The sequence below is a fragment of the Hemicordylus capensis genome, chromosome 2 (genome assembly GCF_027244095.1).
Source record: "Hemicordylus capensis ecotype Gifberg chromosome 2, rHemCap1.1.pri, whole genome shotgun sequence".
NCBI classification, from domain to species: domain Eukaryota; kingdom Metazoa; phylum Chordata; class Lepidosauria; order Squamata; family Cordylidae; genus Hemicordylus; species Hemicordylus capensis.
The window spans coordinates 236,905,256-236,925,511 of NC_069658.1; the positions used below are offsets into that span (position 1 = coordinate 236,905,256).

Sequence of the window (20,256 nt, forward strand, 5' to 3'; positions counted from 1 at the left end):
TGAACACTAGGGAGAATTTCCTAACTGTAAGTACTGTTTGCCAGTGGAAGGGCCTGCCTCATACAGTAGTGGGCTCACATTCACTGTACGTTTTTGAAAAGAGACTCGACAGCTACAGCATCCCTGTCCAATCCCAGGGATGCTGTAGCTACGTCCCGTATTGAGCAAGGAATTAGCCTAGAAGACCTCCAGGATCCCATCCAGCTCTACATTCTTTGGTTTTCTGATTCTTTACCCACACTTAGCTTTAACTAGTTAGGGCCCTGAAAGTTGACAGGTTCCCACTTACTGGGATATAGGAGGAGGGGGCACCAAAAGGCACTTACCAGCCGCGCAGAGCAGGTTGCTGAAGACCACTTCCTTCTCAACCCCTTCAGGCTTCATGAAGAGAAGAGGGAGGAAAAAGAGAAGAAAGGTGAGAGCAAGTAAGCAGGTAGCTGCATAGATCACCTATGCTGAGAAGGGGGGAGGGAGGGAGGAAATAGAATTTAAATAAGATAGGCATGGGATGAAACATGGTAGAGGCCATATAGAAAATGGGAACAGTAAAAGCAGAGTGCGCTGGAGATTCCATGACAGAATAATATCTTGCCTGGGCAGTTTACAATTAAAATCCTTTAGAACATTAAACCAATTAAACAATTAAAATCATTTAAACATTAAAATTAAAATAATTTAAAACCATAGATCTAATTAAAAGCCTGGGTGAATGAATGTGTCTTCAGTGCCTTTCTAAAAGTTGCCAGAGATGGGGAGGCTCTTATTTCAACAGGGAGCGCATTCCAAAGTCCGCAGATGAACCTCTCCAGATGATCTTAACGGGGTGGGGCTCATGGTGAAGAAGACATTCCCTTAAATACGCAGGACCTAAGCAGCTGAGGGCTTTATAGGTAATAACCAACACCTTGTATTTTGCCCAGAAACATATCGGCAGCCAGTGTAGTTCTTCCAACACAGGAATAATATGGTCTCTCCTAGATGACCCAGAGACCAACCTGGCAGTCAGGACATTCCAGTGAGTATGTTGGACCTGATATTGTATGCCTTCTGTCGGGCACTATTGAAATGAGTTCAGACATGACAGTAGGGAGCCCTGACAGTTGAAATCTCTGACTAAGCTTGCTTTTGTGTCTGAAGTTCATTCCTGTTGAACACAACCTTAATGGCCAGCAAGCCACCTCTCAAATGAGTGGTAGCTCCCTGGCCAGTTCATTTTCAGATGACCTGTGTGGGCTACTTACAAGTTAAATGGCCAATGCACTGCCTCTCATGATTTAGGTACTTCTGGATGAAGATAACCTGCTCTGTCGCCCCGTGCATAAAAACGGACTAGCTTCCTTGCAGCAAATCCAATAGGCCTTTTTGCATGCAGATCATTTGTGTAAGGATACTGGTGCAAAGACAAAGGTGGTTCTCTTTGGTGCTAGAGGACTAAGGCAGTAGTGTAATGGTTGGGAAGTCCCCAATTCAATTCTTCCTTCCAACACAAATTGACAAGGTAGTCTGAAGCAATGCAAACTAGGTCTGTACAAATAGCCCACATATTCAGAGGATCTCTTTGGAAACTGTCAGAGATGGAGAGGCTCTTATTTTGGTAGGGATAGACCTCTGCAGCTGATCTCAATGGACAGTGTGGCTCAAAGAGGTGAGTATAACCCAAAGTGGTGAGTATAAACCCAAAGTGGTGAGTATAAAGAACAGAACAGGAGTAACCAGGAGCAATACCCATCTCAGGGTATTTCAGAGAATGCCTTCTTTCTCTTAAATACCCTGGCATGGGTATTGCTCCTGGTTACTCCTGTTCTGTTCTTTATACTCACCACTTTGGGGACAGCAGGTGAGCAAGAGGTAGCAAAGGTGAAGAGGAGGAGGAGACCTAGGGGCTCTTAACAAGGAGCCACCTGTTGGGGTGTGGCCTTGTTTGGTGCCCAAATAATCCTGACCCCGATAAGCCTGGAGTGACTGAAGCTATTCTTGGAGGATTATTTTCTGAATATTTTCTTCCTATAGTTTTCACAGTATCAGACCATTAAAATACCTAGAACTGCTTTCAGTAGTAATCTGGATGCCGATTCTGGAAACTCCAGACCAATCTTGAAGGGTTAGGAGTTTTTCACACCTAGCTTTTGGTTCACATCTCCTCCAGAATGGAGGTGTGCCAAATTTACCCTGAAGTCCCTGAGAGCCATCAGGGAGCACTTCACACACAATTCGGATTTTTCATCGCATGTTAGGGTGTAGCCCAATTTATATCCGGGGTACAAAATGGCACTTTTCCCGTCGGTCTTTTGGGGCAACTTCGAACTCTCAGTAGAGACTCGCAGAAAAACCACCGTCAAGCCTGCTGTCTGGGAAAGCTCCTGGCCTATGGACAAAAGCTCTTCAAACCAGGACAAAGTATTTCAAACTGGACAAAATGTACAAGATATGCAGTATATTTATTCAAATAATAGTTTTGTAGAACATCAAAGATCAGTAAAATGGGGTAAAATCTCACCAGATAAAAACAAGGCAATATTTTACTCCATTTTATTTATCTTTGATATTTTATAAAACTATTATTTGAATAAATATTATTGTATATTTTGTATTGTCCTGCTTTGAAGGGCTTTGAGTCTGGCTTGTTTTGCTGTTGTTTTGGGCAACCCTATGGGCCCAAAATGAATGCACCACTGAGAGACCTTAAAGGACAAGTTGAAGAAAGATCATCCTGGAGAGAATCTATCTATGTGGTCACTAAGAGTTGACACTGACTTGACAGCACTTAATCAATCAGTCAATCAATCAATCATTCTGGTGGGGTTGACTCCCTGCAGAAGTATTCGCAATTCAATTTATGTTATCACTTTTCTCTTCCGCACACATTAATGCATCTCACATACCTCAACTAAGAGGGGTTTGATCACAATGTCCTTTTGTCCTTTCGTGGGTATCTCCACTAATTCATTCCCACAGAGCTGATCAGAGCTCAGGGCCTCAGCGCTGGCTGTGAAATTTACTTCACCTAGAACAAAAAAGGGCCATTTCATCACATATGGGAATGAATAGCAAGACCATCTTTCCCTCTCCAGACTTCCCTTCTTATGCCCTTTGGGTGAGTGTCTTTTAGCTAGGAGAGAAGAATCTTCCCCAGCTCTACCTGGAGATGGTCAGGATTGAACCTGGGACCTTCTGCATGCAAAGCAAGTGCTATACCACTTAGCTCCAACCTCATCCCTTGGAGTCACGGATACAGACAAAGCCAAGCAGAAGGACATTGGCTGACATCCAGACTGAAGTTGTGTTTGTGCCACAAAATTTGGGCACCCAGAAGAAGGGTGGAATAGAGGTCTATCATGGAAGAGAGGTCTACCATCTGCTACTAGTCGGAGGGCTAAAGGCCACCTCCAGCCTCAAAGGCAGATGCCTCTGAGTACCAGTTGCAGGGGAGTAACAGCAGGAGAGAGTGTGGCTTCCAGCAGTATCTGTTGAATGCTGGACTAGATGGGCCTTGGGCCTGATCCAGCAGGGCTGTTCTTATGTTCTCATGTAAGGCTGCTTGGCTGTGCAAAATCCCGAAGTAATCCTCTTTAAACGTAAACAGACAGGGAAGAGGTTGCCCGGCAGGTGGCACACCGCCTTGTTGCACATACACAAGGATGCTTGTGCCAGTGCTACACTAGTCCAGAATGCCAGTTCCAGCCTCAGCAGAACCTGTTTGCACAAGTGCAGTGTCAGTTCCCAGTAGACTTGCCAACTGCCTGGAGATCTTTCCCCCCATATTGTTCGCAATATCCTGGAGATGGGCGTCAATTCTGGGAGGGCTGGCAACCTTGATTTCAAAGTGTGTGTGTTTGTGTGTGTGTCCTCTGAGATGGGAGAGTTGCTGCTTACCCAGAGATTTGGGAGTCACAGTCCAAGACACAGTTTTCCTTCCGTTTGCACACAGACAGTAGGATTCCTCCTCCTTCTCCACAGGCGAAGCCACAAAGTCAGATGAGGGAGCCAGTGATATAGCGACCTGTCCATGAATAAAAAGGGGTCACTGGGGAGGCAAAGCAGTGCTACTCCTGTGGGGACAGGGATGCAAAAAGCTACAGCAGGAGGAGGAGTCAACTCACTGAACACCATCGGGGGGCCACAGAATTACAGGGGCCTGTGAATGGGGAGAGACTTCTGTGACTGACCCTTTACAGATCAAGGTGAGCAGGGTGCTAAAAAAAATTGCCACCCAGAATCCACACCAACAAAAGCCGAAGTCTGCAACCAGCAGAAATTGTGCCTATCACAGACGTGTCATGCTGGGCTGGTTCAGACATCGTATCAAGACAGAGAGAAGCTCGAGGTTTTTTCCTAATGTGCAGCTTGTCAGCTTTTAGGGTGCAGCGAGGGCACCACCAGGAGTTGGCGGGGCGGAGATGACAAGAGGCACATTGAAGCATAAATCGGTAGCTGCTTCCCTCATTAGCAGGAGCCACACCTGCAAGCTGTTCCAAGCAGCAACGTGCCGCCCAGCATGCCCGGAGGCGGGGAATCGGCTCTGCCACTTCCATGGAAGCCAGGTGAGTGGCGGAGCTGATCCCCTGCCGCAGGGAGTGCTGGGCGGCATGCTGCCGGAGCAGAGGTAAGCACCTACTCATTTATGCTTAAAGGTGCCTGCCACCTGTGCCCCCCCCCCCGGCCACAACTGGCTAGACAGAGTTTGTGGAGTACACAGAAAAAGGTGCCGTTGAAGCTAAGTTTCTGTGGAGTTGAGTCTACATCGTTTACTAAATCTGTTTCTCAAAAAGAGGGGGGGAAACATTTTTTTTTAAAAAAGATGAATCCTGTCCTGGCTGACATCCTGAGCAAATCCTCCCATTCCCCGAGCTGGCATCCTCCTGTTCCACAAGTGCAATGGGAAAACCACCAGTGCGGCACCAGTGCGTCTGAAAAGTTGAGCCTAATGCTGCACTGGTGCTATGTGTGTGGGGGTGGGGGTGGGGGAATTTAGACAGCCACTCTTTGCCTGGAAGCCTTGTGTGTCATCCAAAAATATGTCCCTGAGGGTTCAGTGACCCTTGGGGACATATTTTGGGGTTGCTTCCTGGGGAAGGGGAAGTCATCAAAATATGCCCCCACTGCTGAGCCAGCAGCGGTGCTGAATTAAGTGAACTTTTCAGAGGCACCGGTGCTCCTCCTGTTGAGCCAGTGCTTCATTCGTCAAGATGTCAGCCACTGCTTCCTTTCAATCTTCATAACCTTATACAAAAAATATATTGGTGCCATCCCTTACTCTCTCTCTCATTCTTTGCAAGGCACCTCCATTTTTCTTGCTTCTTATGTCTCATTCTCATTCTTCCCTTCTTTCACTTGTTATTCTTCCTAGCTGACATACTGCGCAACATAGGGACATAGGAACCTGTCATATACAGAGTCAGCCCCTTGGTCCATCTAGTTTAGTATTGTCTACACAGTCTGGCAGCGACTTCTCCAAGCTTGTAGGAAGGAATCTCTCTCAGCCATATCTTGGAGATGCCAGGGAGGGAACTTGGGACCTTCGGCATGCAGATGCTATTTCCAGAGCAGCCCCATCCTCTCAGGGGAATCTCTTACAGTGCTCAAACAGGTAGTCTTCCATTCATATGCAACTAGGGTAGACCCTGCTTAGCTAAGGGGACAAGTCATGCTTGCTACCACAAGACGCTCTTCTCCAGCCATCATGCTGAGTTATGTGATGGCCAGCCATTGGAAATAATCCCCATCCCTCGTGCAGCTGTGCTTCCGCCATTGTCTAAGACTGTTCTTGCACAACTGTACACTCTGTTAAAACTCAAACAGAACATTGTATGGTATGGCACCACCACCACAACAACTATTTTTATACCACTTTCCAACAAAAGTTTCCAAAGTGGTTTACCTAGAGAAATAAAAAATAAAATAAAATAAAATAAAATAAAATATGTATTCCCCGTCTGCCTCTTTCTTCGGCTATTCATCATCAAGTTCCCTTCCACCTTCCTTCCTTCCTGCTAGGAAATTCTGGAGTTCATAGATGGGGGTGGGCTGAATCCACCCCTTGCACAGTAAGGAACCAAGCATAGATTAAGCTTAGAAGAGGTCTGTTTTGTGCAGCTGGAGTGGCCAAGGAGGGATCTCTCACCCTGATGCAATGCTGCTGATAGCTGAAGACCGTGACCTTCAGGACGAAGGCTTCACCCCGAATAACGGAGTAGGGCATGGTGAGGTCCAGGAAGAAGGGCTGGAAGGCGTTGAGGGTGATGGGCTGGGAGAGGCCGAAGCCTGTCTCTCCGGACAGGCAGAAGGCTCCTGCTTTCCATTCTGTGATGGTGTCTGGAATGGTCACTGGTATCTCCACCTCATGTTCAGAGCTGCTGTAGGACGCAGGAGGTATGTCGAGGCCAGGGAGAGACACAAGAGAGAAAAGAGTGAGAAGGACATTAATTATGCAGCACATCATTAAGGTGATGGCCGCCAGCCTATATGGAAACAAAAGTTTCCAAAGTGGTTTACAGAGAGAGAGAGAGAGAGAGAGAGAGAGAGAGATACACACACACACACACACATACATACATAAACAAAGTTGGCTCCCTGTCCCCAAAGGGCTCATAATCTAAAAAAGAAATCTAAGATAGACACCAGAAACTGGAGGGACACAGCCACCGGAGGGATGTTGTACTAGGGCTGGATAGGGCCAGTTGCTCTCCCCCTGCTCAATAAAGAGAATCACTACTGCCAGTTTGCTCAGTTAGCAGGGTGCCACCCAGGGGCGGAGTCACTACTGCACGAATGGGTTCAAAGAACCTGGGCCACCACCCCTCAGGGGCCACGCCTCGTACCTCAGCCACGCCCCCTATGTCTGATGCCTTTTAAAGGCAGTGAGAGCCACTCTGGCCGCGCTGCAAACATGATTTGGCTCGCGAACAGGACTGAGCAGCCCATTTGTCAGCTAAACTATGCCCCCGGCATCTGACATCAGATACAGGGGGCGTGGCTAACCTTCACCCCCTGCGTCTGATGTCAGCATCTGGGGTCAGGGCTAAGGGGGCCGTGGTGGCGGGCTGAACCTGGGCCACCTCTGGCCTCCCTCTGCCACTGGGTGCCACAGGTTACACAAGGACACCCTAGCTTGGGCCTGCTCAACTTTGGCTCTCCTACAGATTTTATTTATGTATTTATTTATTCGATTTCTATACCGCCCTTCCAAAAATGGCTAGGGCAGTTTACACAGAGAAATAACAAATAAATAAGATGGACTCCTGTCCCCAAAGGGCTCACAATCTAAAAAGAAACACAAGATAGTTACCAGCAACAGTCAATGGAGGTACTGTGCTGGGGGTGGGTGGGGTGGATAGGGCCAGTGACTCTCCCCCTGCTCAATAAAGAGAATCACCATGTTAAAAGGTGCCTCTCTGCCACGTTAGCAGGAGTTATGCCAAGTTAGCCTAAAACTCCCACCATCCCTGACTCCTGGCCACTGTGGCTGGAGAAGCTGGTAGCTGTAGTCCCAAAACAGCTGGAGGGCGGACGTTGAACAGCCCTGTCCTAGGCTCATTCGGGTGTTTTTAAAAAACCCAACGCACAGAGTTACAGCACTGAAAGCAAGACAGAAGTCCCGCCCCGGTGCTGTCACTCACCCCCTCCAACCCACCCGCTCATGCTGAAGGCCCCGTTTGTGTGCACAGCCAGGCTGCTGACCACCAAAACAGCAGCTATCACAGTTCTGGCATTTTCCTTTACACAAGGATGCCAATCTAACCATGAGCAGCTAGAGAGAGGGGGTGAGTGATCGCGCCGGGGCGGAACCTCCCACCAGCTTTTGGTGCTACACCTGTGAGTGCCACTTCGCTTACTAACGTCTGGAGAGGGCTCCAGTTCCATTGGTGCAACGTGTAGAATCCAAGGGAAAGAGCTGTGGCATTCAAGGACAAGGCAGTGGAGGGGAATCAGGAATATTAATAGGTTATGGACGGGGTGTAGCTAGGGGAGAGGGGGCCCGTGCTCACCCCTCCCGCCGGCGTCTTCTTGGAGTGAGAGAGAGAATGAAGAAAATCAAAAGGGGTAGATCTGGGGACCCAGGTTCTTTGAACCCATCCACTCAGTTATAGCTACATCCCTGATTAATGAAATAGATAGAGAGCCGGGTCTCACGACCAGTGAGACCCGGTTTTGGAGAGTGAGCGGGGGGAGCGGGCTAAGCCGGCTCTCCCTGCACACAAGCAGGGCGGGAGCCCTGGGCAGCCGGATCAGCCACCCACACGATTGCCAGCTCCATGACAGAGACAGCGGGGGCTGGGGGGAGCGGGGGCCAATTGGCCCCTGGAAGCTCCAGCATGCCCTGCGCTAGCGAGACCCCCGGAGCCGGGAGGCAGCTTTTTGCCTCCCCTCCAGGGGTCTCCTCGTGAGTAGCCGCAGCGTGGAGCTGCGGCGTGGCTACTCACGATAAAAAAGAAACCGGGTTTGCAGAGCACTCGATCTGCAAACCCGGTTTTAGGGGAGGGGTACTTAGGCCGGTTAACTGCCTGGGAGCCACCGGGCTTGCCTGTGAGCCCAGTGGCTCACACGATCAGGCAAAATCGGGCTAGGCTCTCCTAGCCCAATTTTGTCTGATCGTGGCAATAGCCCCATTATGTACAGAGAGGCAAGTGCAGACTACTATGCTCTTGCTGTTTTGTTTGTTTGTTTATGATTTCTCTATGCTTTGGAAACTTGTGTTGAAAAGCAGCATGTAAATATTTGTAGTAGCAGTAATTCAACAATAGCGGAAGAATAGCAATTTCAGGCCCCTGATCTAGAGCAGGGTTTCTCAACCTTGGGTCTCCAGATGTTGCTGGACTTCCGCTCCCATAATCCTCAGCCCCAATGGCCTTTGATTGGGGATTATGGGAGCTGAGGTCCCACAACATCTGGGGACCCAACATTGAGAATCCCTGATCTAGAGGGTGCAGTTCTACAGCAATAATACAATGAGGTCATTCACACAATCAGAAACTGTATTCTACCCAGGTTTGGGAGCTGTGTGTGCTCCCAGTTTTTGATTGTGTGGAAGCAAAGTAGGAGGAAAAGCTACCCAGGTGTTCCTCCTACCTTGCTTCCACACAACTGAAAATTGGGAGCACACACAGCTCCCAAGCCCAATAGAACATAGTTTTTGATTGTGGGAATGACCTCACTTTCTACACTTCTGATACTAATGTCATCGCTTATCTACAACCAGGCCAAACTGACAAGGCACAGCCTTAGACCTGTCACTGTAGTGCTTACAGCACTGCTGTAAGTTACATCCAGAAACTTCTCTAAAGTTCATAATCCTCTTACATTTTAAGGTGTTTCACTTGCCATGTTGTGAGAGTCCTACGAGATCTAAGAAAACTGATGGCAGAATTAAAAGTCGCTCAAATAAGCAAATAATAAGTAAAAAATGTAACTAACTATTCTTACATCAGCTTTCCAACATCAACAGCGGACAAGGTCACCATTTGGCCATGGGGTTTAAATGTCTCTCCGAGGAGGTTTGCAAGTGAATGGGGCCATTCACAAGACTGGGCAAGCGGCGGAGAAGGCTGGCTAAACTCACCTTCCCCCCAGACGACTGCTGCCATGTTGCTGGGAGTGCGGATCGCACTCCCAGATGATCCGTGCTTTGTATCGTAGTGCAGAGCTCCGGAGGCCGGGACAACATGTCCCGGCCTCCAGTGATCCCACAATGCACCACAAGACATGTGCAATGCATTGAGGGATTCCCCCAGGAGACGAGCACTCCAGGAGCCCAACTCTGTATGTGCTGGGGCTGAACATAGCCCCAGCAAACACACGATCCCAGAGTCCTGGTTAAGGGCTTGCTCGAGCCCTTCACCCTGGCTAAAGGCTGGGTTTTAAAGCAAGGCTAGGCAGTGCAGCCCCATCAGGCTCAGCCAGACCCCCGGCGGTTCTCACACGCAGCTGCTCGGAGGACAGCCGCGGGGGGCACCTTACTGCCTTGCTCACACTCCAATAACCTGCCACCTGAGGCAACCACCTCCCCTCGCCACATGAAAGGGCCACCTGTGCGCATTCTCCTCTCCAAAGCATTGATACAACTTACATGGCCTGCGTTTGCCATATCCAGGTCTCAGGGAAGAATCTTCTGGCAGGCTGTGCACTTTCGACATCAACTAAATCAATGGAATCTTCATGATGGGGTGGTGCATTCATTCGAGCAGCTACAGGTGCAGCAGCAAAAACCATTTCTTCCATCTCTGAGTGGGCTGGGGGGACGAAAGGACATGTCTGAGCTATACGCATATTTCCAGACTCGAGGATGACTGATGCACGCCTGGTTATCTCTGGATGGTGGAAATGCTTCCACTGAATGGCAGCGGCTGACATACTGCCCAATGTTCCACACACGGGTTGTAGCAGAACATGAGCACAATTGGACGTGCACACTTTTGTGCAGCTTCAGACAGTTCACAAATGCAGGCCATGTGACTGTAGGCCATTGGCAATAACGTCCTACAATTGCACAACATTTTGCACAAACTGCACTCATGTTTGTTTGTTTGTTTGTTTAGTTAGTTTATTTACATTCTTTATATCCCGCTCTTCCTCCAAGGAGCCCAGAGTGGTGTACTACATACTTAAGTTTCTCCTCACAACAACCCTGTGAAGTAGGTTTTTAGACTGAGAGAGAAGTGACTGGCCCAGAGACACTCAGCAAGATTAATGGCTGAATGGGGATTTGAACTCGGGTCTCCCTGGTCCTAGTCCAGCACTCTAACCACGACACCATGCTGGCTCATGTTCCACCACAACGCTTGTGAGACATTGAGCAGTGTGCCAGCCACTGTGTTTGAGGCATCTGTGATGTCTGATTGATGGTGGCTGTTTGAGGCAATTCTGCTGTCGGCCAAATGTGCATGGGTCAATCAGCAATTGCCCTCTTTCCAAGTAACAGGGCAGAACCCTGTGACTGTTGCTGGTGTCTCTCTTATGTTTCTTTTTAGACTCTGAGCCCTTTGGGGACAGGGACCCATCTCATTTATTTATTATTTCTCTGTGTAAACCACCCTGAGCCATTTTTGGAAGGGCGGTATAGAAACTGAATTAATAATAATAATAATTAATAATAATGTACATCTGTGTGTCAGAGGACCTGGCACAGCATGCTTCCAATGTCTGTTGCTGGTATCTACCTTATGTTTCTTTTTAGATTGTGAGTCCTTTTGGGATAAGGAGCCACCTTACTTCCTTTTCTGTGTCACTCACTTCAATAATTTGTTTGTTGAGAAGTGATATATGGATATTTGTAATAACAGTAATAGGTGGAAATGCTACATAAACCACCATGAGCATTTCTAGGCAGCAGACTATACCAAGGGTTCACTGTGAGGCTATACTGCAAATTGAAATTAACCACCCCCACGCCGCAAAAAAGATGCAAAAAGTGGATTTTTTTTTACGCCAGACATAAATTGGGCAATGCTCTAACGCACAATGAAAACACCCAATCAGCCTTGCAAATTCATCAAGATTGAAGCATCTGATACATGGCCCTGGCATGTATCTCTGGAGAGATACCCTGGAGAGTCTTCCTGCCAAAAAATTTCACCTCCTTGTAATGATGCTATTTGCTCAAGAGAGGACTGGGTGCCACATCAAAGCCCTAAGAGAGGGAGAGACTTTTTGGCTGATCATTGCCCTTGGATTTCCAAAGCTCTTCTTTTCTGGTTTTAACCACAGACTGAAGTAATGTCTAGTGCTTGGGGACCACAACACCACCTCCACTTCCGTTCAAGTTCTTACCCACTTCGAATCCACCTCCTCTGCGATACAGAGTCTGGTAACAAAGTTTGGGCTTGTGGATCTTTGCATTACTAAAAACCTTTAAGCCGAAGTCCTGCGGAATAAGAAAACGAGGCACTCTTGAACATCTGATAAGGCATAGATATAAAAGATCCTTTCTGTCAGAAAGAACTTTAAACACCCACTCTCTTGAAGGTCGTACGTAGCACTCAAAGGGATTTCTGATGGACATGCTCATTCCAGCGGGAGTTTACCTGCTCCATGTTTTGGGGTGAAGCTCACCAATTGTAGACTATTGGAATGAGTTCTTGCCTGTAATGAACACTATTTCAGGATCAGATCTGATATTTGATCTTCAAACAATTATATTTGATCTTCAAACTATCATTTTGAAAAGGTCGGAAATTTATATTAGGAAATGATTACTTGTTTATGAATAGCTGCTGTAATAAACACAGCAGAACTTTGGACAGGATTTTATTGATTGATTAATTGATTACATTTATATCCTGGTTTTTCTCCAAGATGCCCAGAGCACATGGTCATAAGGACATAAGAACAGCCCTGAGGGATCAGGCCCATCTAGTCCAGCATCCTGTTTCGCACAGTGGCCCACCAGATGCCGCTGGAAACCACAGGCAGGAGTTGATGGCATGCCCTCTCTCCTGCTGTAACTCCCCTGCAACTGGTACTCGGAGGCATCCTGCCTTTGAGGCTGCAGGTGGCCTATAGCCCTCCAACTAGTAGCCGATGACAGACCTCTCCTCCATGAAGTTATCCAAGCCCCTCTTAAAGTCATCCAGGTTGTTGGCTGTCACCACACCTTGAGGCAGAGAATTCCACAATTCATGTTTATCCTCACAACAACCCTAGGAGGTAAGTTAGGCTGAGAAATAAGTGACTGGCCCAGAGTCACCCAGTGCGTTTCATGGCTCCACGGGGATTCAAACTTGGGTCTCCCTGTTCCTAGTCCAACATTCTAATCACTACACCACGCTGGCTCTAAACTGCAGGTTCTCACCTGCCCATCATTTGAGACTGCTTGAAATGTATAGGGCAGGGTTTCTTAACCTTGGGCCCCCAGATGTTGTTGGACAACAACTCCCATCATCCGCAGCCACAAAGATCATGTCTGGGGATGATGGGAGTTGTAGTCCAACAACATCTGGGGGCCCAGGGTTAAGAAATAGGGGCATTCTCCTTATTATGAAACTTACCGGCCAGCATCTGAACTCAAGCTGTGCTTGTGCTATGAACTATTTGGTGCTAGTGAAAGAGGACTGCATAGCTGCACAAAATCACAGGGATTTTAGAAACTGCTGTCTTGCACTCTTGTGCAGCCGTTCCCTGAAAAACGTATGAGGCATGCCACAGGTAGCACATGATTTTACTGCACAAGCACAAACATGTTTGGGCTAGCGCAACACTAGCCCACAACACACACTCCAGGCTCAACAGCTTTGTGCTAGCACAACCTACCTGCACAAGGATGCTAGTTAGGATATCACCCTTAGAACCACCAAATCCTAGAATGTTAGAGTTGGAAGGGACCTTGGAGCTCTTCTAGTCCAACAAATTGCAGTGCCACAGCATCCCGACAAACACCGATCCAGTCTCTTTTTGAAACCTCCACCAGCAGAGAGCTCACAGCTGCATGAGGCAGGCTGTTCCACTGTCAGACAATTAGGCAGGAGCATTGCCAGCGGAAGGGCAGCCTGTGTCCCTCTGTGAGTGACTTCCGTGCGCGTGATGCCACTCATGGAGGGGGCGTGGCCATGCACAAAGCGGGCATGCCCCAGGCTCTAGAGAACCTTGTGAGCTCTCCCGAGCTCATTTCCAGCCAGCGTTTGCTGCTTGGCTGTGTTATTTCCCTTTCTCTCTCTCCAGCGAGGGAGAAGAAGGGAAATAAATGCATCAAATGCAACTGGGAGGGCTAGGGCAGGCCCTCTGGCAATTGGGCCATGCCCCCTTTGCACATGACATCCCACACAAAAGCAGGCACTGGAGGCCCTTTTCGTTGGTGGCCCGGGTTCTTTGGACCCTACTGCTCAAGTGTGGCTCTGCCCCTGCAGTTAGGGAACTACTGAAGTTAGGAAACTCTTCCTAATATCTAGCTTAAATCTGCTTCCTTGTCATTTCGACCCATTGGTTCTAGTCCCCCACTCTAAGAACAAGAGAGAACACATTTGCTGCTGCTTCTACATGGCAGCCCTTCAGATATTTGAAGACAGCTAGTATATCTCCCCCCAGTCTTCTGTTCTCCATGCTAAACATACCCACCTCCTTCCCTCATAGGACTTGGTTCCACAACCCTTCGTTGCCCTCCTCTGAACCCATTGCTGTTTATCAACATCCTCCTTAAAATGCAGAGCCCAAAATCAGACCCAGTATTCCAAATGAGGTCTGACCAGGGCAGAATAGCATGCAATGATTACTTCTCATGATCTGGACACTATGCTTCTGGTAATGCAGCCTAAGATCACATTTGCCTTTTTAGCAGCTGCATCACACTGCTGGCTCATGTTCGACACCAAGACACCAAGATCCTTGTCACATGTACTGCTGCCAAGCCAGGTTTTCTCCATTCTCTACTTGTACATTTAGGTTAACATAAGCACATAAAAACCTAAGAACAGCCCTGCTGGATCAAGCCTAAGGCCTATCTAGTCCAGCATCCTGCTTCACACAGTGGCCCACCAGATGCCTCTGGGGAGCCCACAGGCAAGAGGTGAGGGCATGCCGTCTCTCCTACTGTTGCTCCTCTGCAACTGGCATTTAGAGGCATCGTGCCTCTGAGGCTGGAGGTGGCCTATAGCCCTCAGACTAGTAGCCATTGATACAGGGGCGTAACAAGGCTGGAGTGGGCCCAGAGACAAAATTTTAAAATGGGCCCCTCGCTGATACACACACACACTTCACAATATATAGTCATGTGACTTGTCTCTGGGGGCCCCCTTGAGGCGTGGGGGCCCCCACACAGCCGCCTCCCCTTGCCTAATAGTAGTTACGCCCCTGCATTGATAGACCTGTCCTCCATGAATTTATCTAAACCATAAAGCCACCCAGGCTGTTGGTTGCCACCACATCTTCTGGCAGGGAGTTCCATAGGTTGATTACCCACTGTGTGAAAAAGTACTTCCTTTCGTCAGTCCTAAATTTCTTGGCAATCAGTTTAAATAAACCAAGACAGAAAACCGGGAGAAAACCTCTGCCCCTGGGAAACACAGTGTGGCAGGAGCAGCCATAACCGCCTTACCTAGGTGTCGTCATCTGCTCTGCCCTTGGATCGGCTTTGGTGGCAGGGTGGCTATTTCTGGGGAGGGGCTCTTTGCCCAACCACCAAGGGCAAGATAGTCATAATGTGATCTCCATTCAAATATATTTGTTGGGCTCCTTTTGCTATGAACTTTTTGTTGAAACGCAGAATTTTATTTATTATTTTATTTTATTTTATTTATTAGATTTATATACCGCCCTTCCAAAATGGCTCAGGGCTGTTCACAACATGATAAAAACAATTAAAACAAATTAACAAATCAAAATCAAACTATTAAAACACAATAAAACCAATAAAACAGCTAAAAGCCCTGAAAATCAGGGCAACAATTTAAAACAGTTAATCATTTAAAACCCTGGAAGGCCAGGCCAAATAAGTACGTTTTAAGGGCCCTCTTGAAGGACAGCAATGATCTCAAATTACGAATTTCTGCCAGGAGTGCATTCCATAGCCCAGGAGCAGCTACAGAGAAGGCCCGCCTCTGCGTCGCCACCAGACGAACTGGTGGCAACTGGAGACGGACCTCCTCAGATGAGCTTAACGTGCGGTGGGGATCATGTAAAAGAAGGAGCTCTCTTAGATATTATATTTAGATAATATAAGTATCCTAAATTAAAAACAGTGCAACGAGATGCTGAGTTCTTATTCCGAAGGGTGGCATGGCACCAAGGAAGGAAGCTCAGGCTGGATGGAACCCAGGGTCATTGTCGGAGAAGTGGCAGGAGGAACAACCACTGCATAGCAATCAGGAGAGCCAGGGGTCCACAGGGGCCCCTTTCAGGGTGTCTGGGCTTTGGCAGTTGCTTCAGAATGCTGACCTCTGACCTTGACTTTCACTGACCAATTAGTTACATCACTTGTCAGTCTTCTTGGGACCAAACCGCATGCTATGAAGAAGAACTGTGACAGGATCGACCGACAATTCCCCCCCACACACACACACAAACACCACAATCCAATTTTTCTTCAAATACAGCCTATTTTGACCAAATACTTTTAAAAGACTACATACATATTTTAGTACTAAATGCACTGGCTGGCATTCAGAGCAGGGACGTGCCAGCACTGTTAGAGGGTCAGACCAAAAGCACTTCCAGACTACCTGGAAGCTAGTCTGCATCAGGCAAGGGGGGATTTTTGATTTCCTTTCCTTTCGCAAGAAGCCCTCCTCTCAGCACTTCTTTGCTCTGGATATGAAGCATGACCCTCAAAATTGGATGGCTGAGCCTCCTCTGGTATGGGGTCCCTCCAAGGAACAAATATGACCCGCATGCATATCTTCTCTCTCTCCACACACACTCCGAAGCATTGCAGCGTCTGGGGTGAGGCACTAAATGCTGCCCTGCCTCTTGAGCCCGCTTGGGGAAAGCCCCTCTTCAAAACCAACCCTTGTAACTTTGAAAGAGGCACAGAGGGAAGGAGGAGGGAAGGTTGCCAGAACCCTCCTCTCTTCTCCTTGTGCTTCTTGCACGCTTTGCAAGGAGTGTGAGGAGAGACACTCCTTGAAAGGTTCTCAAGGGTCAGGTCAGTCCCAAAGAGCTGCTCTGATGGTAAGTGGCAAAGCGGGGGATCTTGCTGCCCTGCTGGCGCCCCAATAATTTGCTGCCGGAGGCAACTGCCCCCTTCTGCCTCATGAAAGGACCGCCCCTACACACACACACACACACACACACACACACCCCTCTGCTAGCCATAAGGATGGGCATTTCTCATCTTGCAAGTGCAGTGACCTCTTAGTGCTCACCTTGAGAATTTCATAGGCATCACCTTCACCATAAGAAGCAACTGGGCTGTAGCGGACGCCGTTCACAAGGATCGTTTCCATGGAAATGCAGGGATTCACGTCTGGCTCTTCCATATTGTTGCCCCTGTAGTTATAGCCTTTGAGGGTCCTCACAGGGAGCAAATCATAAACCTGGAAATGAAATAGCCACAATGAACATTTCTTTTTTAAAGCAAACATTAATACTTGTGTTCATTTTATTCTGAAATGAAATTTCAAATGAAGATTTTTTAAGACTGCTCACAGCAAATGCAATCGGGGTTTGTTACCTTTGGTCTACCCCAGATGTTGTTGGACTACAGTCCCCATCATCCCCAGTCATAATGGCCTTTGGGCATTGTGAGTGGGGATGATGGGAGCTGTAGTCCAGCACCATCTAGGGACCCAAGTTTGAGAACTCCTGAAATGCATCAATAAATAACCAGCAGTAGAAAAGATAAAATCACACACTGTAACATCAACATGAAAAGCAGTCAATAAACGGAAATATTTATTTATTTACATGTAGTCTGAGAGATACATGACTGGCCCAGAGTCACCCAGTGAGTTTCATGGCTGTGAATGGGGATTTGAACTTGGGTCTTCCCAGTCTTAGCCCAACACTCTAACCACTACACTATGCTGGCTCTGCTATGCTATCACATCAATCTGTTCAGAGATATGAGTGATTGTGCTTCAGCCCTTTAGCCCAGCCCTCATCCTCTCTAGGGGAGGGGTTAGGATTCTGCACTGGAACCATAGCAGCTCTTTGGAGTGGAAGATTTACTGGGAGGGGGGAAAAATACCTGAGAGGTGGAAGTAACAGGATATGCCCAACTTAGGGGGACCCATGACCTGGCTCTAGAGCACCAGCTTCCCATGCATAAGAACAAAGGAAGTGGCCTTCTACCGAGTCAGGCCATTCATTGGTCCATCTAGCTCAGTATTGTCTACACAAACTGGCAGCGGCTTCTCCAAGGTTGCAGGCAGGAGTCTCTCTCAGCCCTATCTTGGAGATGCTGCCAGGGAGGGGATCTGGGATCTTATGCATGCAGCCATGCAGATGCTCTTCCCAGAGTTAAGATATTCTAAGGGGAATATCTTACAATGCTTACATGTAGTTTCCCATTCAAATACAAACCAGGGATGACCCTGCTTAGCAAAGGGGACAATCCATGCTTGCTACCACAAGAACAAGCCACCTAATGGCCCAGCGGGGAAATGACTTGACTAGCAAACCAGAGGTTGCCAGTTCGAATCCCCGCTGGTATGCTTCCCAGATGATGGGAAACACCTATATCAAGCAGCAGCGATATAGGAAAGTGCTGAAAGGCATCGTCTCATACGGCGTGGGAGGAGGCAATGGTAAACCCCTCCTGTATTCTAACAAAGAAAACCACAGGGCTCCGTGGTCGCCAGGAGTCGACAACGATTCGATGGCATACTTTACCTTACCTTTACCACAAGACCAGCTCTCCTGGACCTCTCATGCAGAAGATCCAGTGAAGTAGCAATGTTGGCAGTGGACTGTGTTCAGATTGTTTTGATGGGTTTCGCTGCCATTGCTGCACTCCACCTCCCTGCAGCTCAACTGACACATTTGCAGCCACCGCAGCTGGCAAATGGCTGGTACTCCAGCTGCGACCCTATTTGGAGATGTCAGACCTGTCCTCAACCACTCATGCTTTGGTAGCATCCTGATTGGACTACTGCAATGCACTCTTTGTGGGGCTGCTCTTGAAGACGTATCGGACACTTCAGCTGATCCAGAATGCTGCCGCAAGGATGCTCGTGGGCCCACGCCGCTTCACAAGCGAATCCTGCAGCAGCTTCATTGGTTACCGGTCCGCTTCGGACCACATTCACCCGTACGAACCTACCAGGGGCCTCCGCTCATCATCTCAGGGCCTCCTTCTTCCTCCAAGCTGCTTATTATTATTATTATTATTATTATTATTATATCCCGCTCTTCCTCCAAGGAGCCCAGAGCGGTGTACTACATACTTGAGTTTCTCTTTCACAACAACCCTGTGAGTAGGTTAGGCTGAGAGAGAAGTGACTGGCCCAGAGTCACCCAGCTAGTTTTATGGCTGAATGGGGATTTGAACTCGGGTCTCCCCGGTCCTAGTCTAGCACTCTAACCACTACACCACGATGACACAACCGCTTTGCAAAGAGCTGTCTGAGAGGGTCCTTGGCGGAGTTCCCTCTAAGGAGTGCACGGATGTGTCCGCTCACACATTTTTAAATGTCCGCTCAGTTAATTTTATTAGAGAATGTTTAGCAAATGGTTTACAAAAGCAACAGTGAATAGAATTTCCCGATAAAACACGGCCGCGTACTATCCCACTCAGGTTGGAAGGACCCACTCTGAATGCACGTGTGCACACAGTGCCTTGTTACTGCCATCCAGTACTAAACTCAATCCACACAGAGATGAAAAAAAATTAGAGAGAACACTAGTCACCACCTCCTAGCCTAGCGTGCATCTTTCTACCTCCCTCGCTGGGCTAGTCGTGCAAAGGAGTAAGCAGAAGAGGAAATAATGAAAGAGCCGTAGAGAACAGGAGGTGTTCTACAGAACATCCACTCCATTCTGTGGAAAGAGCAGTAGAATCATTTCCTCTTCCCGCTTTGCATGATAGGGCAGCAGCATATAAAGGAGGCGGGATGGTGTGTGCCGACAGGAAGTGGTGACAGCAAATGTTGCTGCTGTGGAGGAGGAGGAGGAGGAGATGGAGGAGGAGATAGGTGTTCGCATTTGTGCATGAACCTAGAGAAGAGTTCATGCACAAAAAAGGAGGTACCATGGTGTGGATGAACAGCATTAAGTGCCCTGCCTCAGGCACAATGACTTCTTCTGAGGCAACTACTAAAGGCTGGGAAAGATCACTAAAACTCTGAATTGCTGCTGCCACTCAGTGAAGACAAGCAATCCTGGAGATACACAAGATCCAATAGCAATGCCTTGTCAAATTCCTAACTTGGCAAAGAGGCACCTTTTAACGTGGGTGATTCTCTTTATTGAGCAGGGGGAGAGTAACTGGCCCTATCCACCCTCAGCACAGTATCCCTCCAGTGACTGTTGCTGGTGCATATCTTATGTTTCTTTTTAGACTGTGAGCCCTTTGGGGTTAGGGATCCATCTTATTTATTTATTATTTCCCTGTGTAGACCGCCCTGAGCCATTTTTGGAAGGGCGGTATAGAAATCGAATGAATAAATAAATTAAGAAATAACAAATAAACGGAGATAATTTCCTTTTAAAAAAAAGCTGAGTAAGTATTTCTGTGCAATGAATAAATGCCTCTCCCCGCTTTGGCATTTGCAGGGCTGCACAGCTTTGCCGCTCCAGCTGTTGTCGAACTACAAGTCCCACCATTCGAGCCTCAGTGGCCAAGAGTGAGGGATGATGGGGCTTGTAGTTCAACAACAGCTGGAGGGCCAAAGCTGT

At 48.0% G+C, this 20,256-nt stretch overlaps 1 protein-coding gene across 5 annotated transcripts in view; it reads right to left on the minus strand.

The window, feature by feature from the left end:
• Positions 1-20,256, minus strand: part of LOC128348179 (alpha-2-macroglobulin-like) — a 93,072-nt gene that overhangs the window by 27,660 nt on the left and 45,156 nt on the right. For 3 of the 5 annotated variants that reach the window (XM_053303879.1, XM_053303882.1, XM_053303883.1), the window contains 7 exons: positions 16,785-16,955; positions 11,764-11,857; positions 10,064-10,226; positions 6,122-6,353; positions 3,874-4,000; positions 2,883-3,004; positions 327-378 (listed from right to left, as the gene is read on the minus strand). In XM_053303879.1, coding sequence (XP_053159854.1) covers positions 327-378; positions 2,883-3,004; positions 3,874-4,000; positions 6,122-6,353; positions 10,064-10,226; positions 11,764-11,857; positions 16,785-16,955 — 961 coding nt within the window. The remainder of the gene's footprint in view (positions 1-326; positions 379-2,882; positions 3,005-3,873; positions 4,001-6,121; positions 6,354-10,063; positions 10,227-11,763; positions 11,858-16,784; positions 16,956-20,256) is intronic. The other 2 variants (XM_053303881.1, XM_053303880.1) reach the window with 2 other exon arrangements.